Source organism: Danio aesculapii, chromosome 3 (assembly GCF_903798145.1).
Source record: "Danio aesculapii chromosome 3, fDanAes4.1, whole genome shotgun sequence".
NCBI classification, from domain to species: domain Eukaryota; kingdom Metazoa; phylum Chordata; class Actinopteri; order Cypriniformes; family Danionidae; genus Danio; species Danio aesculapii.
In genome coordinates this window covers 4,104,117-4,130,007 of record NC_079437.1, presented here as the reverse complement: position 1 = coordinate 4,130,007, position 25,891 = coordinate 4,104,117, and the positions used below count along the sequence as shown (strand labels likewise).

The window sequence follows — 25,891 nt, the reverse complement described above, 5'->3', positions numbered from 1 at the left end:
ACAGTTTCTCAACATGGTAGCCCGGAGTGCTGCAATATAAGCAGTTAAACTGGCAGTGGGCTGGTTATAGAGATCAAAACACAACAGACATTCCGGCACATAACGCACATTATCAAAGCAGAATATCTGACTTCAGCATTGTCTTACAGATAAACAAATATGTTCACTCAGTATGTTTCTATATCTATAACTATCTGCAAACATGTTATGGTATTCTTATGCTTTAAAAGAGTCAAAAACTTACACACAGCACCTTTAATGACTGTAGTGTGATGTGATGTGCTGTTGTGTGCTGCAGGTTTGTAAGCATCAGCAGGAACTACAGGTCTGTGATCAGAGCCTGTATGGAGGAGCTCCAGCAGAACGCAGGTAAACCTTAAACACAACAGATGAGATGAAGATGATGATGATGATGATGATGATGCATTCAATAAGCTGATGACGCTCTCATTCTCTTTCCAGTTTCAGCACAAGATGGATCTTTAGCATCGCAGTATGGAGATCAGGTACTGTTAATTAAACATGCTACCAAACCCACTGATAATGAGCTTTTAATACCATTATATGTTTTGGAATTGTTTAAAATTGTTTTAATTGTTTTCATATCAGTTTTATTCTAATCAGAATTATTGTGAAGTAAAACTACTTTTGAAATTTATAACAAATTATAGGGAAAGCAAACAATAAAACGGAAATATTAGATTTGGTATTAATTTAAATGTTGTAATATCATTTAAAACTGCAATGACAAAGTGAATTGAATATTTTAGAAGTAATAACGAATCCCAAAACAACATGTATTACAAGTTGGAAATTAAATAAAAGTAAAAAATCATATTAAGAAATTCAAAATGTAAATAAATTCAATAGTAATGTATTAATAAGAAACACGAGTTCTAATTGTTTTAGATGAAATTAATCATTAGATCACAAAACATAATTAACATGCATTCTGAAAATAACTTATCATGCATACTATTTAGTAAAACTAAGTGAGAAATTAAACGTGACTAAATATAATGTGCATGCATTCTGATGATATAATTAGGAAGTTTTGCAAATATTTTAGATTTCCACAATGAAAACATTACTCATGGATTCAGAATATTTCAATATTAATAATACATGAGCTACACAGTTAAAATGTGAGTAATAAAGTAACTTTAGAGTGTAATGAACTCAGATGGACATCGGATATTACTTTGATTACACAATTATTTTATGATTATGGTAGGTTTTATTATACCATATTATAATATTGTTGAGTGCTTATTATTTACGTTATTTAAATTATTTCCGGATTGTAATGATTATTGTTTGATGCATGTGTATCAAATGTGAAAAAGCTATTCACAATATATCAGTAAGTAAATGTGGAAATGAATGCAATTAAATAAATAAATAAATAAATAGCATTTCTGATGGACATGCTGAAGTCTGAATGTATTCTGTTGCACTCATAAGTGTTGCTGTGTTCTCTCTAGGTCTCTATTCTCCTGGCCATCGAGCTGATCTGGAACCTGTGTGAGGTTCTGTTCATCGAGGCAGCTCCAGGTACACACACACACACACACACACACACACACACCACCAACCTGATTTCATCAAGTAGGACATGTTCCTGGATTAACATCTATATTGGAACAACATTCCAATCGGCCAATCAGAATTAAGGGATACGTTTGGTGTTTATGTTAAATTTAGGCTTACGGTTTGGTTTATGCTCTTCTACAGTATATGATTGTTATCCAACTATTATACTCCTCTGATTTTGGCAATCATTTACAGTTATGGTTGGGTTTAGAAGTAGGGAATAGGTATGGATTACCAACAAAAATTATGTTCCAGTTTCAACATGGATGTTAATGCAGGATCGCATCGTACTTGACAAAATCATACATACACACACACACACACACACACACACACACACACACATCTCTCATCTACAAACAATACAAATATAAAAAAGATATCAGAAATAATAATGCAAAACAACAACTTTTATTGCAATTTGAAATAGAACTGAATGTAAAATTGTGCTCTCATAAACATTTGATTATATGTTTATATCAAAACTAACAGCTTTTATTTGGTCTTTAATGGAAATACTCTTAAATGTGAATCCTTTACAAATGGTAGAATTTCTAGCAAAAGTAGGTCTTTAGACTGTATTATAAAAGTGTTATTTATAAAATATTTAAGATTATATATCTGCTGTTGAGGACAAAATTATTTGTTCTCCTCTGCAATTTCTATTCGGTTTCAAATTGTGATATTTAATGGATTAAGGATATTTTCACAGTATTTCCTATAATATTTTTTCTTCTGGAGAAAGTCTCATTCGTTTTATATTGGCTAGAATAAAAGCAGTTTTAAGGTCAAAATTATTAGCCCCCTTAAGAAATGTTAGTTTTGGATTGTCCACAGAACAAACCACTGTTATACAATGACTTGCCCAATTACACTAACTTGCCTAATTAACCTAGTGAAGCCTTTAAATGTCACTTTTAAGGATCTTGAAAAATATCTAGTCAAATATTATGTGCTGTCATCATGGCAAAGATATTAGAAATCAGTTATTAGAAATATATATTATAAAGTGCTATATTAATAATAAATGAGTCTTGCTATAGTTTTTGACTGTCTGTTTGTGTTGTAGCCGGATCTCTTCTTCTCCACTTGCTGAACTGGGTGCGTCTGCATAAGTCAGATGTGGACACCAGAGCCAGAGAAGTGCTGCAGAGCGAAAACCCCACTCAACACCAGGCCTACTGGGACGTGGTGAGAAAATACATCATATTCATCATCATCTTCCTCCTCATCATCATTATATTCATCATTATATTCATTGTTTTAATTATTTTTAAATCATGGTTTAGTTCAGTAAAGGTATGGTTTTGAAGAATAAATGTAAAATTTAAAATTGCTTTATTATTATAGTAATAATAATAATAATAATAATAATAATAATTATTATTATTATTATTATTTTTATTATTACAGATTATTATTAACATTTATGAATATAAACTGTTAAAAAATGTATAAATAGAAAGGCTTTTTGGTTTAAATAAAAAATAAATATCATAATCTATAGACATAGTTGTTGTAAAGTACGCAAATTATAAAAGTGAAAGTGAGTTCATCTTTAAATTATTTTACTTTAAATTATTAATACTTTCTCCAGAAGAAATAATAGGATATGAATACTGTGAAAATTGTAAACGTCACTTTGGAAATATTTGAAAAGTGAGTAAAATATAGGATCTTCAAAACTGCATATATACAGATTAGGGCTGGCAGTATAGAGAGATATGGATATTTCAATTGAATATTAGATAGATTCATTTCACGTTTTCATTTTTGGTGGAGTCCTCCTTTATTTTAGATGTATAGACAAAAGTTGGCAAAAACACAGGCTTGCATTTAATATGATATTTATTTATATCGTTTGATATGAATATTGATGTGTGTGTGCAGGTGACCAGTTTAGTCCTGCAGGGCCGCATGGATGAAGCTCGTCAGATTCTGTCCAAACAGGCGTCTCTGCGGATGGAGAGCAGCTCAGTGTTCAAGCGCATGGACACACTCTTACAGACTATGCCCATATTCAACGTATGTACATCAGCATATCACACACAAAATCATAGCTATAAAAACAAAACTTTTTTTTTCCTTCTTTTAAACTTCTTTTAAACTTAAGCATGTAAGTGGTGAGTGTCTATATAGTATATGTTATAAATAAAGTACATCCGGGAGGTTGTTATCGCAGAATAAAACCCGACAGGTTTAATGGCGAAGCACTGTTGTATAAGACTGAAGGCTTTATTCTGCAAAAACAACCATCCTGGATGTACTTTATCTTGATTATTGAATAGATACTTACCCAGAATATAAAAATTAGACACATTGTTCTGAGCCTTAATAGTTTATTAATTCTGTAGTTAAACGGAAAGCTGACAGAAACTAAAACAGCTGAGGGAGTATACACTAACCTGAGCATTATTCAGACACAAGATGGCGCCAAATAATCAAAAACGTAAAGCTAACAGACACTAAAACAGCTGATGGAGTATACACTAACCTGTGCATTATTCAGACACAAGATGGCGCCAAATAGTCAAAAACACAAAGCTGACAGAAACGGAAACAGCTGATGGAGTATACACTAACCTGAGCATTATTCAGACACAAGATGGCGCCGAACAGTCAAAAACACAAAGCTGACAGAAATGAAAACAGCTGATGGAGTATACACTAACCTGCGCATTATTCAGACACAAGATGGCACCAAAACTGTCGAAAACACAAAACTGACAGACACTAAAACAGCTGATGGAGTATACACTAACCTGCGCATTATTCAGACACAAGATGGCGCCAACAGTAAAAAACGCAAAGCTGACAGACACTAAAACAGCTGATGGAGTATACACTAACCTGCGCATTATTCAGACACAAGATGGGCCAAACTGTCAAAAACACAAAGCTGACAGAAACTAAAACAGCTGATGGAGTATACACTAACCTGCACATTACGCAGACACAAGATGGCGCCAAACAGTCAAAAACACAAAGCTGACAGAAACTAAAACAGCTGATGGAGTATACACTAACCTGCACATTATTCAGACACAAGATGACGCCAAACAGTCAAAAACACAAAGCTGACAGAAACTAAAACAGCTGATGGAGTATACAATAACCTGCACATTATTCAGACACAAGATGACGCCAAACAGTCAAAAACACAAAGCTGACAGAAACTAAAACAGCTGATGGAGTATACAATAACCTGCACATTATTCAGACACAAGATGGGCCAAACTGTCAAAAACACAAAGCTGACAGAAACTAAAACAGCTGATGGAGTATACACTAACCTGCACATTACGCAGACACAAGATGGCGCCAAACAGTCAGTGTGATTCTCAGTTCCCAGATGAACCTGAGTTATTCAGTGGTTGTTATCTGGAAGTAACATAAAAACAGTTCTCCACTTCATGCCAGGCTGCCGATAATCCTGTCGGGGGGTTTATTAATTTTGGTGGATGAATGTTGGCTTAATATATGTTCATCAGCCAACATATGTTAATGGAACATTATTGTACGAGTGACCAAAATCAGTTCTCCGATTTATTAAACCTCATGTGCTTTCCATGAGGATAATAAAATCTTGTGTGTGTCTGTGTGTGTTCCTCAGCCTGCAGGAGCTCAGACTCTGACTGAGTTTGATGTGAAATGGAGACACTGGCATGAGGAGTGTGACCGCTGTCTTCAGGACCACACATTCGCCAGCAGCGCAGAGCTGGAGACTCTCTGCAAGGTCAGCATCTCTGACTCTACAGCTGCACAATATCAGACTGTTAATTTCTTTTCTGTCTTTGCTCTGTCTTATTCATCCAAGCTTGTCGTTTGCTTATTCATCTCCCTTTTACAATCACCCCCCCAATCCTTCTAGATCAGTGGTTACCAACCTTTTTTTTTATTTTAATAACTTTTATTTTCATTTAGTTGTCTACAATTTTACCAGTGCAAATTAAATCCGGCAATCAAATCAATTTAAATAAATAAAATCAAATTTATTTTGTACATATGCATGTCATATTTAAATTATACACTACTCGACTATAATAGATATATTATACCTTCATATCATATATATATATATATATATATATATATATATATATATATATATATATATATATATATATATATATATATATATATATATATATATATATAACAAGTAAATAACGTTATATTTAACATGCAAAACAACAAAGCCAAACAGTAACAATTATAGTTTACTTAGCTTTATTTGTATGTCAACCACATTTGCATACAGTGATGTAAAGTAACTAATTACAAATACTCAAATCACTGTAATTAAGTAGTTTTTCTCAGGAATTGTAATTTACTTAATAGTTTAATAATGTGTACTTTTACTTTCCCTTGAGTACATTTTTAGTGCTGTGTCTTTACTTTTACTCCACTAATTTCCTTCAACCTGCAGTCACTACTGTATTATTTCTTGTCTAATGGGATAAAAAAAATTCAGTCCTACGAGTCCAATCAAATCACATATAGAAGGTAAATCGCATCATAATGAACAACCTCAAGACATGGGTGATTTATAATTGCAGCAAACTGTTTGGAAGCATTAAAAGTGTCCAAGAAGATGTCCAAAATCTTTACACTCATTGACCCAGAGACTGTTTAGTTGCATGTCACTGATGACGGATGTTTACTGTATGATGACCGAAATGGCTTTAAACACCCAGCAGGCACAAGAGACGTCAACATGACGTCAGATTGACGTTGTACCCCAATGTCATGGGGACGTTGCAGTTTGTTTGGAAATGAAAATCGAGTTGATGTCAGAACTTAACGTCAGGCCTGCGTCAATGTCCAACGTCCAACCTAAAACTAACCGAATATCAATGTCTAATGATGTAACAACTTGATGTTGTGTGGACGTTATCGCTATTGACATTTATCAGACGTTGGATTCTGGTTGTCGTACCTCATGAATAAATGTCAGTATTTTGACGTCAATATGTTGTTTGTTTTAGATGTTGGATCGACGTTGGATTTTGGTTACTTTCTAACAACATAAAATCGACCAAATATCAACGTCATTATTGGACATCAAAATAACGTTGTCCTTAGATGCTGGCTAGACGTTGAATTTTGGACGTCACAACCTAAATCTAAGCTAATAATAACGTCTTATGATGTTGTGTGCCTGCTGGGCAATAACTAGATGCACTACAGAATGTTACGTTTACACACACATCCACAAATTACATGTAAACGCATCAGTTTTTAACAGCGTAATACTCACTACTCTTGTGTACTTTTAAAAGGGCTACTTTTTACTCCTACTTTGAGTAATATTTACATCAGATACTTTTACTCTACTCGCACTACATTTTTAGGCAAGTAATGGTACTTTTACTTGAGTGATTTTTCAGTACTCTTTCCACCGCTGTTTGCATACCAATTAAATACATTATGATATTGGAAAAATCTGACATTGTTTTTTAGTATGACCAAAATGTTAGTATGTAAAATGTTTCAGCATACCAAAAAGGTTTTAGTATGGTTTGTGTTTATGCAAGTGAGACAAGTGCGGTGCTAATCGACAAGAGAAGGCACCAAAAACGGTCCGTACACCATATTAATCAAGCAATACAACTGTTCATTGCTGGTTCACACAGCTGATATCAATTATCACAATAATATTCAATAATCGTGAATCATACTCATAAACATCATTAATCGAAATGCAACAAAATTGCATAAAAGGGCTTATAATGCGAAGTAAAGATGAGTAATAAGGATTACATCGATAAAAGACAGATAATGAAAACCCCAAGCAATTTGATACAAGTATATCCAACCTCAGAGACGTGCCAATATTTTCCTCTTTAAAGACTGGGGAGCCAACACAAATCCGAGAATGCCAGGCGATGTGCACCCACAGCTGAGCTTCCAGTGTTTCAGCTAGAAACCCTCACCTTTATAGTCAAAATTTGAGTGCCGGCCAAAGGTCAGCCTATTAGGTAAGAGAGAAGAGTGAGTTGAGCAGACCCACCTTCTCTCTCAGCTAGTTGCACATTATTTCTGGTTGCAAAGAACAAATTTGAGGTTGGTAGTGTCAGCTTGATCATCTAGAGTCAGTAGTCTACCTCCTGGAATTTGGAGAAAGTTAACCTTAAGGTTTGGAGACCCTTCTCTGGTTGTTTGGTCATGCTTAAGGGTCAATATTTTACCTCCTGAAATTTGGAGAAAGGTGTGAAGTTAACCTTAAGGTCATGAGACCCTTCTCTGTTCATTTGGTTGTTTCGTTGAGCGCAACAGGAGAAAAACAAAAAATATTATGATATATATATATATATATATATATATATATATATATATATATATATATATATATATATATATATATATCTCCTTGAATATATATATATATATATATATATATATATATATATATATATATATATATATATATATAAATATAGATATTGTAATATTTATATATATATATATATATATATATATATATATATATATATATATATATATATATATATATATATATATATATATATATATATATATATATATATAAATATTACAATATCTATATCTATATATATCTATCTATATATCGTGTGAAATTGTAGTCATACTATGTATATATATATATACATAGTATGACTACAATTTCACCAGATGACTTGAATAGCTCTTTTGGAAAGAAGTCTTGAATTTAGATGGACTGGGGTGATTTTGTAAGGGTGTGAATAATGTATAAAATATAATTATATTGCAAGTAAGAAAATATACAACAGTGAAACCGTATTCGGGTACAGAAATAGAATAATCAAATGTAAAATAACACAGTATAGTCTTCCTTGTATTAATAATTCAGTAAAACTATTATTGGTTAAAGTTACAAATGTTGTCGGCCTAGTGGTTAGCGCATCGACATATGGTGCAGTAGCACATCAGGGCGTTCCGAGTTCGAATCCTGGTTTAGGGACATTTCCCTACCCTACCCCCGCCCCCACCTCTCTCTCTCTCTCTCTCTCTCTCTCTCTCTCTCTCTCTCCAACTTCGTTTCCTGTCTAAAACCTGTCCTATTTAATAAAGGCAAAAAGGCCAATAATAAATCTTAAAAAAAAAAAAATTACAAATGTTGTACTTTTTTGTGCCTAAATGCTTTAAACTCTCTTGAAATGCCTTTAAAACGCATACAAAGGATGAAGTTTCACTCGGTTATTCTCTGCCATGACTCCAACAATAGAGAACACATGAGATTTGTGATCAACTATAATCCCAACTCAACATTGCATGTCCTGTGATGTGACTAATGCGGACACACACAATGCGATATTGATGCTGAAGTCATTCTTATATTGCAGAAATAAACAATATTGCAGTGTCATTCTTTTTCCCTGGCAGTATTGCATGGACGCACCTGGCTGTAGATGTGCTGATGGGCTGTAGATGTGCTGTGGTTTTCACTCTGTATGTGTGTGTGTGTGTGTGTGTGTGTGTGTGTGTGTGTGTTTGTGTCAGATTCTGCTGGGTGATGAAGATGTGATTCTGGAGCAGAAGGATCTGATGAGCACCTGGTATCATTTTCTGGTGTCTCGGCTGCTCTTCACTCACCCCACCATCAAACCTCCTGACCTGCACTACTACGCTCAGGTACAAGCACTTACTTTAGTAGCTTTGGTTTCTCAAGGATATTTATTTATTTTACATATTCATATTTTAAAGTTGGAATCTTTTAATAGTGTTTTGGTCTTTTTTTGTTGTTGTTAATTTTGCATTCACATCAGATGCGAGTGAAGCGTCAATCGCCAGTGATTTACATGTTAAGTCAGGGCAAAGATGTCTGCGCCGATAGCTTAGTGGTTAGTGCGTCGACACATCGATTCCCGGCTTGAGGTCCTTTGCCGATCTTCCCCTTTCTCTGCCTCGCATACTTTCCTGTTCGTAAAATCTCCACTGTCCTATTCCAATAAAGGTGAAACCCTTAAAAAAATAATTATTAAAAAAAGTCAGTGCAAAGATAGACATACTGCGGAACGATTCGTGTGAATGAGGTGGCGCGAAAGACGTGATTCGCACGAATGAAGCGGCGCAAGTTACACATTTTTTGCGCTTGATGCGATTCGCTCTGCATTAACCAATCAGAAGTTGGTGATTATGCGTGATTATGAAGTAGCGCTTGCAGTTGGTGTGCTGAAAGGAAGTCCTCTTGCTGACACCAGACAACAGCTCATTAAACCGGGCTCGCCTCATTCTGAGGCACTGCTGAAAGCCTCCCACCAAACGAGTCTCAGCTGTTTTTCAGCCTTCTAAAAAAGGCTAAAACACAGCTATTCTCGTTAATAAAGTCCATGTTAGCCATTTAACAATGGAGCTAGAGTCACCGGGCAGACAGAAGCACTGCCCATCACACGAATCCACTTCTATTGTGAAGTGAATCTGACGTGAATGAAGTGAGTAAAGTCAAACTGTTCACGCGTCGATTTATGTGCGAATATCACAATTTATTTGTGCATGCCGAGTCTGTTGTGAACAGCATTAGTGTGGTGGTAGGATTTTATTTACTTTCATTTTAGATTTTAAACATTTTAATACATAAAGCTAACCTAAACAAAAGAAATGGCTTGCTAAAACTATTAATATCATTCAAAATAATATTTATATGAAATATTGAAATAATAAATCATTTGTTAAATTTGTTATCAGTTGTTTTTTGGTTTGCTGGTTTATATATATATATATATATATATATATATATATATATATATACATTCATTCATTCATTTTCTTTTCGACTTAGTCCCTTTATTAATCTGGGGTCGCCACAGCGGAATGAACTGTCAGCGTCCTTCTTGCTGTGAGGCGACAGCACTACCTACTGCACCACTGCATCGCCATATATATATATATATATATATACATACATACATACATACATACATACATACATACATACATATGCATGCATACATACATACATACATACATACATACATACATACATACATACATACATACAAACAAACAAACAAACAAACAAACAAACAAACAAACAAACAATTCTGCCGAAGGCATTTAGAATATGTGTGCTATCCAAATAATAAGTCTTTCAGAATGGGTTCCTCAAGCCAGGGGGGCATTAGACCAGGAACTCATCTCCTGTTTCCAAAATACATCACAACCTGCTTGAGAGACTGTTCTACTATGATAATTGGTGATGAAAAGAAATGATGTTCAATAAGATGTGCTTGTGTTTACTAACTGTTCAGTTAAACATGAACACCGTGATCAAACTATTACCGTCATGTTGGACTTTTCATCATGTTTTCCGCCAAGATCCGCACACACAGCTGTTAGTAAAGGACCACACACACACACACACAAAACACACATCACGAAACGTAGAAGTTTTTTTCTTTCCATTTGGCGTGCGTTATTAAACTCCATAAAACTCTCACCAGTCTTTACTCCTTACTTGCGTCTAATACCCCAGATTGTCACGGGGGCATGAATGAAATGTTCATGAGTTAAAGTGAAACTGCCGAACTGTTAACGCTGATAACGGCCCACCACTATTTTTTTATAGCTATTTCAAAAAGTTGCTTTGGCAAATGCAGTAAGTAAAAAGTTTTTCTAAACATTTATTTGTATTTCTGTTAAAGTATTCTTTTTTTTGCATACTTTGAATCATTTTTTAATCATTTTTATGTCCTTGTGAGTAATTAAAATTTTAAACCGTTAATTAAAATTTTTCAATTCAATTTTATTTCAATTCAATTCCCCTTTATTTGTATAGCGCTTATACAATGTAGATTGTGTCAAAGCAGCTTCACATAAAAGGTCACAGTAAATAGGAACAGTGTAGTTCAGTTTGTAGTGTTTAAGTTCAGTTCAGTTAAGCTCAGTTCAGTGTGGTTTAATAATCACTACTGAGAGTCCAAATATTGAAGAGCAAATCCAACGATGCGCAGCTCTACAGATCCTGAACCATGCAAGCCAGTGGCGACAGCGGAGAGGGAAAAAAACTTCACTAATGGCAGAAGTGAAGAAAAAAACCTTGAGAGAAACCAGACTCAGTTGGGCACGATCATTTTAATTTCTCCGCTGGCCAAACGTCTTGTGCAGAGCTGCAGTCTCAGTGGCGGAGGCTGGAAGCTGGCCTCAGCGAAGACTCGTCTGTCTCTAGAGCATCACAGGAATCAGTCTCATGTACTCCACTCCTCCTTGACCACCACAGTAGCTGCTCAGGATCAGAATTAATTATAATTAACAATTTATTTTTAGTTCAGGTTAAGCAAAATATAAAAAAACTGCCAACTAACTGAAATAAAATAGATAGATAGGATATTTATATTTCAGTTAATTGTATTTTTAATTAGTTTTTATGCTTTCATTTTAATTATGATTTATTAATAGCAATATTTTTATTGATTTGAAATGTCTATACTTTCTAAAATTCATTTTGTTTGCTTGTTTTTTAATATTTTATTTTTGTTAGTTTAGTTCATCTTTGTATTTTGAATTGAATTTTTAAGTTCATTTAAGAAATACCTTGAGTTTAGTGATTTAATTTTTTCATTTAAAAGTGACAATAAACATGCTACAATCTTTATTCAAATTTTAGTGCAACAAGCTGAACTTAATAAAAATGAGAAACGTTTAGTTAGCAACCACTTAATATATAAAAACTTAAAATATCTTAAATTCAAGCTTATTTCAAGTGACAATTTTGAGTTTTATTACTGGATTTAGTTAACAATAATAACTCTGCGTGCACACACACACACACACACACACACACACACACACACACACACACACACACAGCAATGAACTCTGATACACAAACAGCTGGGAGCAGAATTAGTCCTGAATGAAATCTCCAGTTGCTTTTCTGGATCTTACAGTGACTCAATCTTTAATTTGACTTCATGTTGTTTCACAGTCAAGTATGAACATGTTTCTGGGTCCACGGGCGACGCCAGAGCCTCTGGACATCATCCTGCTGTCTGCGTTTGAGTTTGACCTGCATCAGGTGATCAAAGACTGCAGGTGTGTTTCCTCTTTCAGCACACACACACACATACAGAGAGAGAGAGCGGCTGAAGAGCAGTGTTAATCTCCTTGACTATACAATACACTTCTAAACTTAAAGCATCTGTCTTCTACTGTTACGTGTTTAAGTTGTTATATGGGATGAGACGTAACATTAAGCGAGCTCTACTGGTGCTGGGTGAAGAAAAAAAAGAGGGATCACAACAAACAGATATATGAATCAAATAATCATTTATTAAACAATGAATATACTAATTTAGAGTGTGATTTCAATAACCGAATCAAACGAACATCAGGAGTGTTGCCAAAACAAAGAAATAAATGAAAAGAAACACTCTAACTAAACCCCAACACACTAAACTAGCTATCCAAAGATCAGTGTAGAACCAAATCCGTAATCTTCAGTGCAAGCAAGTTCCTTTTAAGCGCTCCTGATTGGTGCACCATGCACGTCAGAATGATGATTGACAGCCTTTTCGACCAATGGTCTCGTGTCTGGGGCAGGACAGAATACACAACAGGAAAAAGGGAGAGGGAGTGCAACAGAGAACAAAATACCACAAAGCATACGTGGAATGTGTAACATGCACACTAAACCTGATCAACACGCTCTAACTTTTACTTTTGATTTGCGCACAGTTACCAGTGTAAGAATCTCCTTGCTGTGACATCCCTATTCTAACTACTCCAATATCTAGTTATTGTCGAGTTTTCAGGGTTCGTACGGGTGCTGGAAGTCGTTGAAAACTCTTGAATTGTAATGCAGAGTTGGCAAAGGTTTCGGACTTGAAGTGCTTGAAAATGGACATTTGTGTTGCTTTCATAATTATTGACCTTATTAAATGGGAAACTATTTGAATGGATGAAATATTGTTGCATGTGCCTGTAGTGTGATTTGTTCATCTGCGCACTTTGGGAATAAAATACATATACATATAAGGCACTGTCCACTAGGCTTGGGCAGTATCCAAATTTTGATACCGTCAAACCTTCTCCCTATTTTACCTCGGTATGTGGTATTACCTATAATCTCTCTCATTCACACACACACATAGACAGTACCAAGCCAGCGACGCACAGCATCACTGTCTCTCTCTCTCTCATTCTCACACACACACACACACACACACACACACACACACACACACACATAGACAGCACCAAGCCAGCGACGCACAGCATCACTCTCTCTCTCTCTCTCATTCACACACATATACACACACACACACATAGACAGCACCAAGCCAGCGACGCACAGCATCGCTGTCTCTCTCTCTCTCATTCACACACACACACACACACACACACACACACATATAGAGGGCACCAAGCCAGCGACGCACAGCATCACTCTCTCTTTCTCTCTCATTCTCACACACACACACACACACACACACACACACACACACACACACACACACATAGACAGCACCAAGCCAGCGACGCACAGCATCACTCTCTCTCTCTCTCTCATTCACACACATATACACACACACACATATAGAGGGCACCAAGCCAGCGACGCACAGCATCACTCTCTCCTCATTCACACACATACACACACACATATAGAGGGCACAAAACAAGCGACACACAGCGTCACTCTCTCTCATTCACATACATACACACACACACATATAGAGGGCACCAAACAAGCGACACACAGCATCACATTCTCTCCCATTCACACACACATACACACACACACAATTAAACAGCATCCACACGGATGCACGCGTGCTCGCTCACTCAGGAGCGATATTGTTAGACCGCCCACTATCGTTCAAATTACACCAGAGTTACCGACCGCTCCCGCGCTTTATTCGGAAATGTATTGCAGACCTCTAGTTCGTATTGACCATGTCTCCCTTCTCGTTCGGTCAAAACCCGAAGTACTGCCAAACTGCAGAGGTGTTCTTTTTTGAGACCAGGTGCACGACTCGCCATCTTACCTCACCTCTCTCTCTCCTTCTCACTGTCCCGTGATGACAATCACGCACACACATTTTTAGGCATTTAATATTTAATACTTGTCTCCAGGGCTTTACACTAACACCCACCAACCTGCCAAATGCGGGTAGATTTCGGTTGTGGTGGGTTAGACAGCCACTCCCACTAGCCACTTTGGCTGGCTGAAACTCGTCTTTAAATTGCCTGTGCTGGCTCGTCGTCACTACAGATTAGACGGTTATTTTAAGACCGTTTGTCTATACGTGTACAGATGTGATCTTAAGATCGAGAAGCAGCACGACTGACAAAAAAAGCTTCTCGCACCAGCAAAAGAAAGCAGATGAATAACGAATGAGAGGATCATGCGCACGGTGAGACAGGCTTTCCTCACTCACTGACGAGGGCTTTAGTGTCGCGCGCACAGATGACTTGATGCGCGCGAGTGTTTAAAACAGGGGTCACCAATCACGGTCCTGAAGGGCCGGTGTCCCTGCAGGGTTTAGCTCCAACTTGCCTCAACACACCTGCCTGATTGTTTCAAGAATACCTAGTAAGACCTTGATTAGCTTGTTCAGGTGTGTTTGATTAGGGTTGGAGCTAAAATCTGCAGGACACCGGCCCTCCAGGAACAAGTTTGGTGAGCCCTGGTTTAAAAGCTCCGATGCCGTTTCCTCACTCGAAGCAACCGTGCCTGGAAACGAAACTAGTGCACCCACAGTCCTTCAAGGGCTCGAGATTCTTTGTAAGCAGCAGCAGTTGTTGTCGCTTTCGCTTTAACCATCCTTTGAACAGATTATTAATTGGCCTAATATTAACCGTGTGCATCATCCTTTCATTATCGCGCACAGAATATTTTTTTTACCTGCTTTCTTTTGATTGTTGTTATTTTTGTTGATATCATTTAATAATCATCCTTTACAATAATAGTGCTTTAATATGTTGTTGTATGCGTAGTTAACTGGTGATCTGGGATCTTGAGCCAGAACAGACCACTGTGCATGCGTGGGAATATATATATTTTTTAATTGTCAGCTGTTTTGTTGAATAAAAAGTGTATGTATACAGCAGTATTTTAAATGTTTTGACACATTATTTAACATTTGTGGCAAGGAAATAATTAGTTTGTTGTGGCCAGAGGAACAAAAGGTAAATCTTTATTGTGTTGAGCCCTGAAAAGTCCTGTGAAAGAAAACTAATTGCAATGAGACACTTCTTTATGAAAGCATAACCCATTTGCTCATGCTCATTGAGTAAGCTCATAAACAAAAACAGTTAAATGAAGGAGGGAAGTGGAATAAACACAATCTAAATGAAGTAATTTTAGCATGCTGCAACCCATGCCAAAGTCAAATCTATGCATGTAAAATATATTTTCCCAACAACAAAATGTGGCTAGTGAAAATGGCGAGTGGCTAGTAACGGTGGAAAACTATTAGCCACAGTTGCTGGTGACCAAAAAAGTTAATGTCAAGCCCTGCTTGTCTCCTATATAAGTGCATTGTTTTTTATGACGATATAACGGTATTGAAACTGATACCGTTGCTATTTTTAGATCCCGGTATACCATATTACCGCTCAAGCCTACTGTCCACATGAACACAGGTATTTTCAAACCGCATTATTTTGTTATGTGGTTTTGCTGTTTGTCGTCCAAAGTCAGGTGACTGAAACCGGAACTTTCTGAAACTCCGGCCGGGGTGAAGATTTTCCAAAACTCCGGGTTCAGTTAGGGGTGGGCTTCATACAACACTGAAACTGTTGAAGCAAATGTGTTGAAGCTTCGAAACATTTTGTATCCTACATCTACAGTGACACCTAGTGGTCATTTGTTCACGTGACCTGGGTGTTTCGGATCATGCTTCGGTGCAGTGTTTCGAAACACTTGCGCTTTGGGATCTCGACACTATCGAAACGCCAGTTTCACGTCAGCCATCCCGTTGGGTACAGTGTGGTTGTGTTGACACTACAATCAGAGTTATCTCCTCATGACGTCAGCGCTGTTTTTTTTTTTCCTAATTGGCCGACACTGCTGGGTTCACACCAAATGCAGAAGATAAAAATAAGGTAAAATTCTGCACTTTGGTGGCAAACGCATCTCGTATTTCATGTCATTTGCCCGAGGGAATGGTAATCCGCTTATGTTCTCTCATTTGCGTTGATTTGTATGCAGTTTAGTTGAGCAAATACTTAAATCCGCGTTTGGTGTGAACCCAGCAAAATGTGTCATTATCGCCCCCTGTTGGTTCGGCGTGCCCATAACATGCATCACAGTGCGTTTTTCCATTTTCATGTGGACAGAGATTTTCTAAAAACAAAAGCAGGGAAAATCCTGCTCATAAAAATGGACATGGCCTAAGATGAAAGCTGCACATTTAAGATGCGAGTAAAATATTTGCTGTCAAAATGAACATTGGTGAAGAGACTGAACTAAACTAACACACACTATGTTTTCCGCAGCATCGCGCTCAACAACTGGTGGTTTGTGGCTCATCTGACAGACCTGCTGGATCACTGCAAACTCCTGCAGTCACACAACCTGCAGTGCGTATCACACACACACACCAGTGTTTTTGATTATCTGTAACACTCTTATCATGTCAGAAATTAGGTTTATGACAGAAGTCAGGGTTCCCACATTTCTTGTAAGTACTTGAATGCCAAACATATGAATTTAAGGCCTGGGAACTACTTCAAAACAAACACAGATCCTCTAAAGTATGAAATGCAACTTGTTTATAGTGTTATTTCATCAATTGTACTGTGCTGCGGGCAAAAACAGAACTAAAAATGATCAATTCTTCATTTAAAAATCTTATATTTAAGTCTTGTACAAGAACTATGACAGATAATGCTCATTTGATCAATATTTCAGAAGGTGCATTTGAATATTATTCAGTATAATGTTTGTTTTGATCAATTTGCTGTTCTGGGTTTGTGTGTTTGTAGTTTTGGGTCCAATCTGCGTGAGTTTCTGGTTCTGGAGTACGCCTCGGGTCTCTTCACACACCACAGGTGACTCAAACACATCAATAAATATAAATATGAATGAGTTAAATCATTTATTTAGATTTATTCTTAATATCAACTGAAGTATAAACATATTTAAGAATGCATAATATAAATTAGGGCTGCACAATATATCGTTTCAGCATCGTTATCGCAATGTACACATCCGCAATAGTGACATCCGCAATAGTCACATCGTAGCATGTGCAACGTCTAGTCGTGATTATAGTTGAGCAGGTACAATAGTTCATCATTGCAGATTTCATCAATAATTTAATGAAAGTTTATCATTTGCATGTTTTTAGACCTGTGATTATTATTAAGCAAGAGAGAGCTTACAAGCACAAGACATTCTAACATTTGTTGCTTCAGATTAGAAAGATTATTTATATTTAATTATTATTATGGTGGCTTGAAAAGCCAGCATATTGTTATCTATCTTAAACTTATTATTCTTCTTCTTCTTCTTCTTCTTCTTCTTATTCTTCTGAGACTAATTTCTAAGTGTATCTCCTCCTAGGCCTTTCAAGCTACATACTTCAAACTTTCGTCAAACCTTCGAACTGGTCTGACTCGGGTTGCTATATCTTTTCTAACTGATCCGACCTTGGGTTTTCCGAAAAACGACCCAGAAAAATCCCAAAAGTCCCATTGACTTAACATTGGGTCAAACTTTGTGAGCTCATAACTCTGCATCAGACTGTCCTACAGACTTCTTACTGGACTCATTTAACTCAGTCTAGCCAGCAGCCAATAACTGATGACCTTTTAACTTACTAGCCACTCCCTAGCAACCACTTACAGCACCCTAGCAACTGTCCCATAGACTTCCATTGTAAAAGACTCCCATTGACTTAACATTGGATCAACCTTTGTGAGCTCATAACTCTGCATCAGACTGTCCTACAGACTAGAGTCTGGCCTCATTCAACTCAGTCTAGCCAGCAGCCAATCACTGATTACCTTTAAACTTACTAGCGACTCCCTAGCAACCAATTTCAGCACCCTAGCAACTGTCCCAGAGACTGTGACTAGCTATTCTAACACATGCTAACAGTTTTAACATCCTAATGACATGCTAATCTTGCTAGAAAGGTGCTAGCAACACGATAGTGACATGCTAGTCATGCTAGTAACATGCTAATTCATGCTAGAATCATGCTAACAACATGCTAATTCATGCTAGAAACAAGCTGATTCATGCTAGAATCATGCTAGTAACATGCTAGTTACATGCTAATTAATGCTAGAATCATGCTAGTTACATGCTAATTCATGCTAGAAACATGCTAATTCATGCTAGAATCATGCTAACAACATGCTAATTTATGCGAGAAACATGCTAGTAACATGCTAATTCATGCTAGAAACATGCTAGTAACATGCTAATTCATGCTAGTAACATGCTAATTCATGCTAGAAACATGCTAGTAACATGCTAATTCATGCTAGAATCATGCTAGTAACATGCTAATTCATGCTAGAATCATGCTAGAAACATGCTAATTCATGCTAGAAACATGCTAACAACATGCTAATTCATGCTAGAAACATGCTAGTAACATGCTAATTCATGCTAGAAACATGCTAGTAACATGCTAATTCATGCTAGAAACATGCTAATTCATGCTAGAAACATGCTAGTAACATGCTAATTCATGCTAGAATCATGCTAGTAACATGCTAATCCATGCTAGAATCATGCTAGTAACATGCTAATTCATGCTAGAAACATGCTAATTCATGCTAGAATCATGCTAATAACATGCTAATTCATGCTAGAATCATGCTAGTAACATGCTAATTCATGCTAGAATCATGCTAGTAACATGCTAATTCATGCTAGAAACATGCTAGTAACATGCTAATTCATGCTAGAATCATGCTAGTAACATGCTAATTCATGCTAGAATCATGCTAATAACATGCTAATTCATGCTAGAAACATGCTAATTCATGCTAGAATCATGCTAATAACATGCTAATTCATGCTAGAAACATGCTAGTAACATGCTAATTAATGCTAGAAACATGCTAGTAACATGCTAATTCATGCTAGAATCATGCTAGTAACTTGTTAATTCATGCTAGAATCATGCTAGTTACATGCTAATTCATGCTAGAAACATGCTAGTAACCTGCTAATTCATGCTAGAATCATGCTAGTAACATGCTAATTCATGCTAGAAACATGCAAATTCATGCTAGAATCATGCTAATAACATGCTAAATCATGCTAGAAACATGCTAGTAACATGCTAATTCATGCTAGAATCATGCTAGTAACATGCTAATTCATGCTAGAATCATGCTAGTAAGATGCTAATTCATGCTAGAATCATGCTAGTAACATGCTAATTCATGCTAGAAACATGCTAATTCATGCTAGAATCATGCTAGTAACATGCTAATTCATGCTAGAATCATGCTAGTAACATGCTAATTCATGCTAGAATCATGCTAGTAACATGCTAATTCATGCTAGAAACATGCTAGAATCATGCTAGTAACATGCTAATTCATGCTAGAATCATGCTAGTAACATGCTAATTCATGCTAGAATCATGCTAGTAACATGCTAATTCATGCTAGAAACATGCTAGTAACATGCTAATTCATGCTAGAATCATGCTAGTAACATGCTAATTCATGCTAGAATCATGCTAATAACATGCTAATTCATACTAGAAACATGCTAAATCATGCTAGAATCATGTTAGTAACATGCTAATTCATGCTAGAATCATGCCAGTAACATGCTAATTCATGCTAGAATCATGCTAGTAACATGCTAATTCATGCTAGAAACATGCTAGTAACATGCTAATTCATGCTAGAATCATGCTAGTAACATGCTAATTCATGCTAGAATCATGCTAATAACATGCTAATTCATGCTAGAAACATGCTAATTCATGCTAGAATCATGCTAATAACATGCTAAATCATGCTAGAAACATGCTAGTAACATGCTAATTCATGCTAGAAACATGCCAATTCATGCTAGAATCATGGTAGTAACATGCTAATTCATGCTAGAAACATGCTAGTAACATGCTAACTCATGCTAGAATCATGCTAATTCATGCTAGAAACATGCTAATTCAGACTCGGCTTTTCAAGCCACCATAAAGTTTGTCCTCAAACTTTAATATCTAGTTATTCTTCTTCTTCTTCTTCTTCTTCTTCTTCTTCTTCTTCTTCTTATTCTTCTGAGACTAATTTCTAAGTGTATCTCCTCCTAGGCCTTTCAAGCTACATACTTCAAACTTTCGTCAAACCTTCGAACTGGTCTGACTCGGGTTGCTATATCTTTTCTAACTGATCCGACTGTGGGTTTTCCGAAAAACGACCCAGAAAAATCCCAAAAGTCCCATTGACTTAACATTGGGTCAAACTTTGTGAGCTCATAACTCTGCATCAGACTGTCCTACAGACTTCTAACTGGACTCATTTAACTCAGTCTAGCCAGCAGCCAATAACTGATGACTATTAACTTACTAGCCACTCCCTAGCAACCACTTACAGCACCCTAGAAACTGTCCCATAGACTTCCATTGTAAAAGACTCCCATTTACTTAACATTGGATCAACCTTTGTGAGCTCATAACTCTGCATCAGACTGTCCTACAGACTAGAGTCTGGCCTCATTCAACTCAGTCTAGCCAGCAGTCAATCACTGATTACCTTTAAACTTACTAGCCACTCCCTAGCAACCAATTTCAGCACCCTAGCAACTGTCCCAGAGACTGTGACTATTCTAACACACGCTAACAGTTTTAACATCCTACTGACATGCTAATCTTGCTAGAAAGGTGCTAGCAACACGATAGTGACATGCTAGTCATGCTAGAATCATGCTAACAACATGCTAGTTGCATGCTAATTAATGCTAGAATCATGCTAGTTACATGCTAATTCATGCTAGAAACATGCTAATTCATGCTAGAAACATGCTAGTAACATGCTAGAAACATGCTAGTAACATGCTAGAATCATGCTAGTAACATGCTAATTCATGCTAGAATCATGCTAATAACATGCTAATTCATGCTAGAATCATGCTAGTAACATGCTAATTCATGCTAGAATCATGCTAGTAACATGCTAATTCATGCTAGAATCATGCTTGTAACATGCTAATTCATGCTAGAATCATGCTAGTAACATGCTAATTCATGCTAGAATCATGCTAGTAACATGCTAATTCATGCTAGAATCATGCTAATAACATGCTAATTCATGCTAATAACATGCTAATTCATGCTAGTAACATGCTAATTCATGCTAGAAACATGCTAGTAACATGCTAGAATCATGCTAGTAACATGCTAATTCATGCTAGAATCATGCTAATAACATGCTAATTCATGCTAGAATCATGCTTGTAACATGCTAATTCATGCTAGAATCATGCTAGTAACATGCTAATTCATGCTAGAATCATGCTAGTAACATGCTAATTCATGCTAGAATCATGCTAATAACATGCTAATTCATGCTAATAACATGCTAATTCATGCTAGTAACATGCTAATTCATGCTAGAAACATGCTAGTAACATGCTAGAATCATGCTAGTAACATGCTAATTCATGCTAGAATCATGCTAATAACATGCTAATTCATGCTAGAATCATGCTAGTAACATGCTAATTCATGCTAGAATCATGCTAGTAACATGCTAATTCATGCTAGAAACATGCTAGTAACATGCTAATTCATGCTAGAATCATGCTTGTAACATGCTAATTCATGCTAGAATCATGCTAGTAACATGCTAATTCATGCTAGAATCATGCTAGTAACATGCTAATTCATGCTAGAATCATGCTAATAACATGCTAATTCATGCTAATAACATGCTAATTCATGCTAGTAACATGTTAATTCATGCTAGAAACATGCTAGTAACATGCTAATCCATGCTAGAATCGTGCTAGTAACATGCTAATTCATGCTAGAATCACGCTAGTAAAATGCTAATTCATGCTCGAATCATGCTAGTAACATGCTAAATCATGCTAGAATTATGCTAGTAACATGCTAATTCATGCTAGAATCATGCTAGTAACATGCTAATTCATGCTAATAACATGCTAATTCATGCTAGAATCATGCTAATAACATGCTAAATCATGCTAATAACATGCTAATTCATGCTAGAAACATGCTAATTCATGGTAGAATCATGCTAATAACATGCTAATTCATGCTAGAAACATGCTAGTAACATGCTAAATAATGCTAGAAACATGCTAGTAACATGCTAATTCATGCTAGAATCATGCTAGTAACATGCTTATTCACGCTAGTAACATGCTAATTCATGCTAGAATCATGCTAGTAACATGCTAATTCATGCTAGAAACATGCTAGTAACATGCTAATTCATGCTAGAATCATGCTAGTAACATGCTAATTCATGCTAGAAACATGCTAGTAACATGCTAATTCATGCTAGAATCATGCTAATAACATGCTAATTCATGCTAGAAACATGCTAGTAACATGCTAATTCATGCTAGAATCATGCTAGTTACATGCTAATCCATGCTAGAATCATGCTAGTAACATGCTAATTCATGCTAGAATCATGCTAGTAACATGCTAGAATCATGCTAATAACATGCTAATTCATGCTAGAATCATGCTAGTAACATGCTAATTCATGCTAGTAACATGCTAATTCATGCTAGAAACATGCTAATTCATGCTAGAATCATGTTAGTAACATGCTAATTCATGCTAGAATCATGCTAATAACATGCTAATTCATGCTAGAAACATGCTAATTCATGCTAGAATCATGCTAATAACATGCTAAATCATGCTAGAAACATGCTAGTAACATGCTAATTCGTGCTAGAAACATGCTAGTAACATGCTAATTCATGCTAGAATCATGCTAGTAACATGCTAATTCATGCTAGAATCATGCTAGTAACATGCTAATTCATGCTAGAATCATGCTAATAACATGCTAATTCATGCTAGAAACATGCTAATTCATGCTAGAATCATGCTAATAACATGCTAGTAACATGCTAATTCATGCTAGAAACATGCTAGTAACATGCTAATTCATGCTAGAATCATGCTAGTAACATGCTAATTCATGCTAGAAACATGCTAGTAACATGCTAATTCATGCTAGAATCATGCTAATTCATGCTAGAAACATGCTAGTAACATGCTAATTCATGCTAGAATCATGCTAGTTACATGCTAATTTATGTTAGAATCATGCTAGTTACTTGCTAATTCATGCTAGTAACATGCTAATTCAGACTCGGCTTTTCAAGCCACCATAAAGTTTGTCCTCAAACTTTAATATCCAGTTATTCTTCTTCTTCTTCTTCTTCTTCTTCTTCTTCTTCTTATTCTTCTGAGACTAATTTCTAAGTGTATCTCCTCCTAGGCCTTTCAAGCTACATACTTCAAACTTTCGTCAAACCTTCAAACTGGTCTGACTCGGGTTGCTATATCTTTTCTAACTGATCCGACCTTGGGTTTTCCGAAAAACGACCTAGAAAAAACCCAAAAGTCCCATTGACTTAACATTGGGTCAAACTTTGTGAGCTCATAACTCTGCATCAGACTGTCCTACAGACTTCTAACTGGACTCATTTAACTCAGTATAGCCAGCAGCCAATAACTGATGACTTTTTAACTTACTAGCCACTCCCTAGCAACCACTTACAGCACCCTAGCAACTGTCCTATAGACTTCCATTGTTAAAGACTCCCATTTACTTAACATTGGATCAACTTTTGTGAGCTCATAACTCTGCATCAGACTGTCCTACAGACTAGAGTCTGGCCTCATTCAACTCAGTCTAGCCAGCAGCCAATCACTGATTACCTTTAAACTTACTAGCCACTCCCTAGCAACCAATTTCAGCACCCTAGCAACTGTCCCAGAGACTGTGACTAGCTATTCTAACACACGCTAACAGTTTTAACATCCTACTGACATGCTAATCTTGCTAGAAAGGTGCTAGCAACACGATAGTGACATGCTAGTCATGCTAGTAACATGCTAATTCATGCTAGGATCATGCTAACAACATGCTAATTCATGCTAGAAATAAGCTGACTCATGCTAGAATCATGTTAGTAACATGCTAATTAATGCTAGAATCATGCTAGTTACATGCTAATTCATGCTAGAATCATGCTAATAACATGCTAATTCATGCTAGAAACATGCTAGTAACATGCTAATTAATGCTAGAATCATGCTAGTAACATGCTAATTCGTGCTAGAATCATGCTAGTTACATGCTAATTAATGCTAGAATCATGCTAGTAACATGCTAATTCATGCTAGAATCATGCTAATAACATGCTAATTCATGCTAGTAACATGCTAATTAATGCTAGAATCATGCTAGTAACATGCTAATTCATGCTAGAATCATGCTAGTAACATGCTAATTCATGCTAGAAACATGCTAGTAACATGCTAATTCATGCTAGAATCATGCTAGTAACATGCTAATTCATGCTAGAATCATGCTAATAACATGCTAATTCATGCTAGAAACATGCTAGTAACATGCTAATTCATGCTAGAATCATGCTAGTTACATGCTAATCCATGCTAGAATCATGCTAGTAACATGCTAATTCATGCTAGAATCATGCTAGTAACATGCTAATTCATGCTAGAATCATGCTAGTAACATGCTAATTCATGCTAGAAACATGCTAGTAACATGCTAATTCATGCTAGAATCATGCTAGTTACATGCTAATCCATGCTAGAATCATGCTAGTAACATGCTAATTCATGCTAGAATCATGCTAGAAACATGCTAATTCATGCTAGAATCATGCTAGTAACATGCTAATTCATGCTAGAATCATGCTAATTCATGCTAGAAACATGCTAATTCATGCTAGAATCATGCTAATAACATGCTAAATCATGCTAGAAACATGCTAGTAACATGCCAATTCGTGCTAGAAACATGCTAGTAACATGCTAATTCATGCTAGAATCATGCTAGTAACATGCTAATTCATGCTAGAATCATGCTAGTAACATGCTAATTCATGCTAGAATCATGCTAATAACATGCTAATTCATGCTAGAAACATGCTAATTCATGCTAGAATCATGCTAATAACATGCTAGTAACATGCTAATTCATGCTAGAAACATGCTAGTAACATGCTAATTCATGCTAGAATCATGCTAGTAACATGCTAATTCATGCTAGAAACATGCTAGTAACATGCTAACTCATGCTAGAAACATGCTAGTAACATGCTAATTCATGCTAGAATCATGCTAAT

At 36.2% G+C, this 25,891-nt stretch overlaps 1 protein-coding gene across 1 annotated transcript in view; it reads left to right on the top strand.

Annotated features, from left to right (window-relative positions):
* nup85 (nucleoporin 85) overlaps positions 1–25,891 on the top strand; it is a 40,892-nt gene that overhangs the window by 6,374 nt on the left and 8,627 nt on the right. Inside the window, 10 exon segments of the mRNA XM_056448635.1 lie at positions 299–369; positions 463–506; positions 1,485–1,554; positions 2,663–2,784; positions 3,484–3,618; positions 5,207–5,329; positions 9,100–9,231; positions 12,524–12,630; positions 17,041–17,124; positions 17,530–17,595. Coding sequence (XP_056304610.1) covers positions 299–369; positions 463–506; positions 1,485–1,554; positions 2,663–2,784; positions 3,484–3,618; positions 5,207–5,329; positions 9,100–9,231; positions 12,524–12,630; positions 17,041–17,124; positions 17,530–17,595 — 954 coding nt within the window.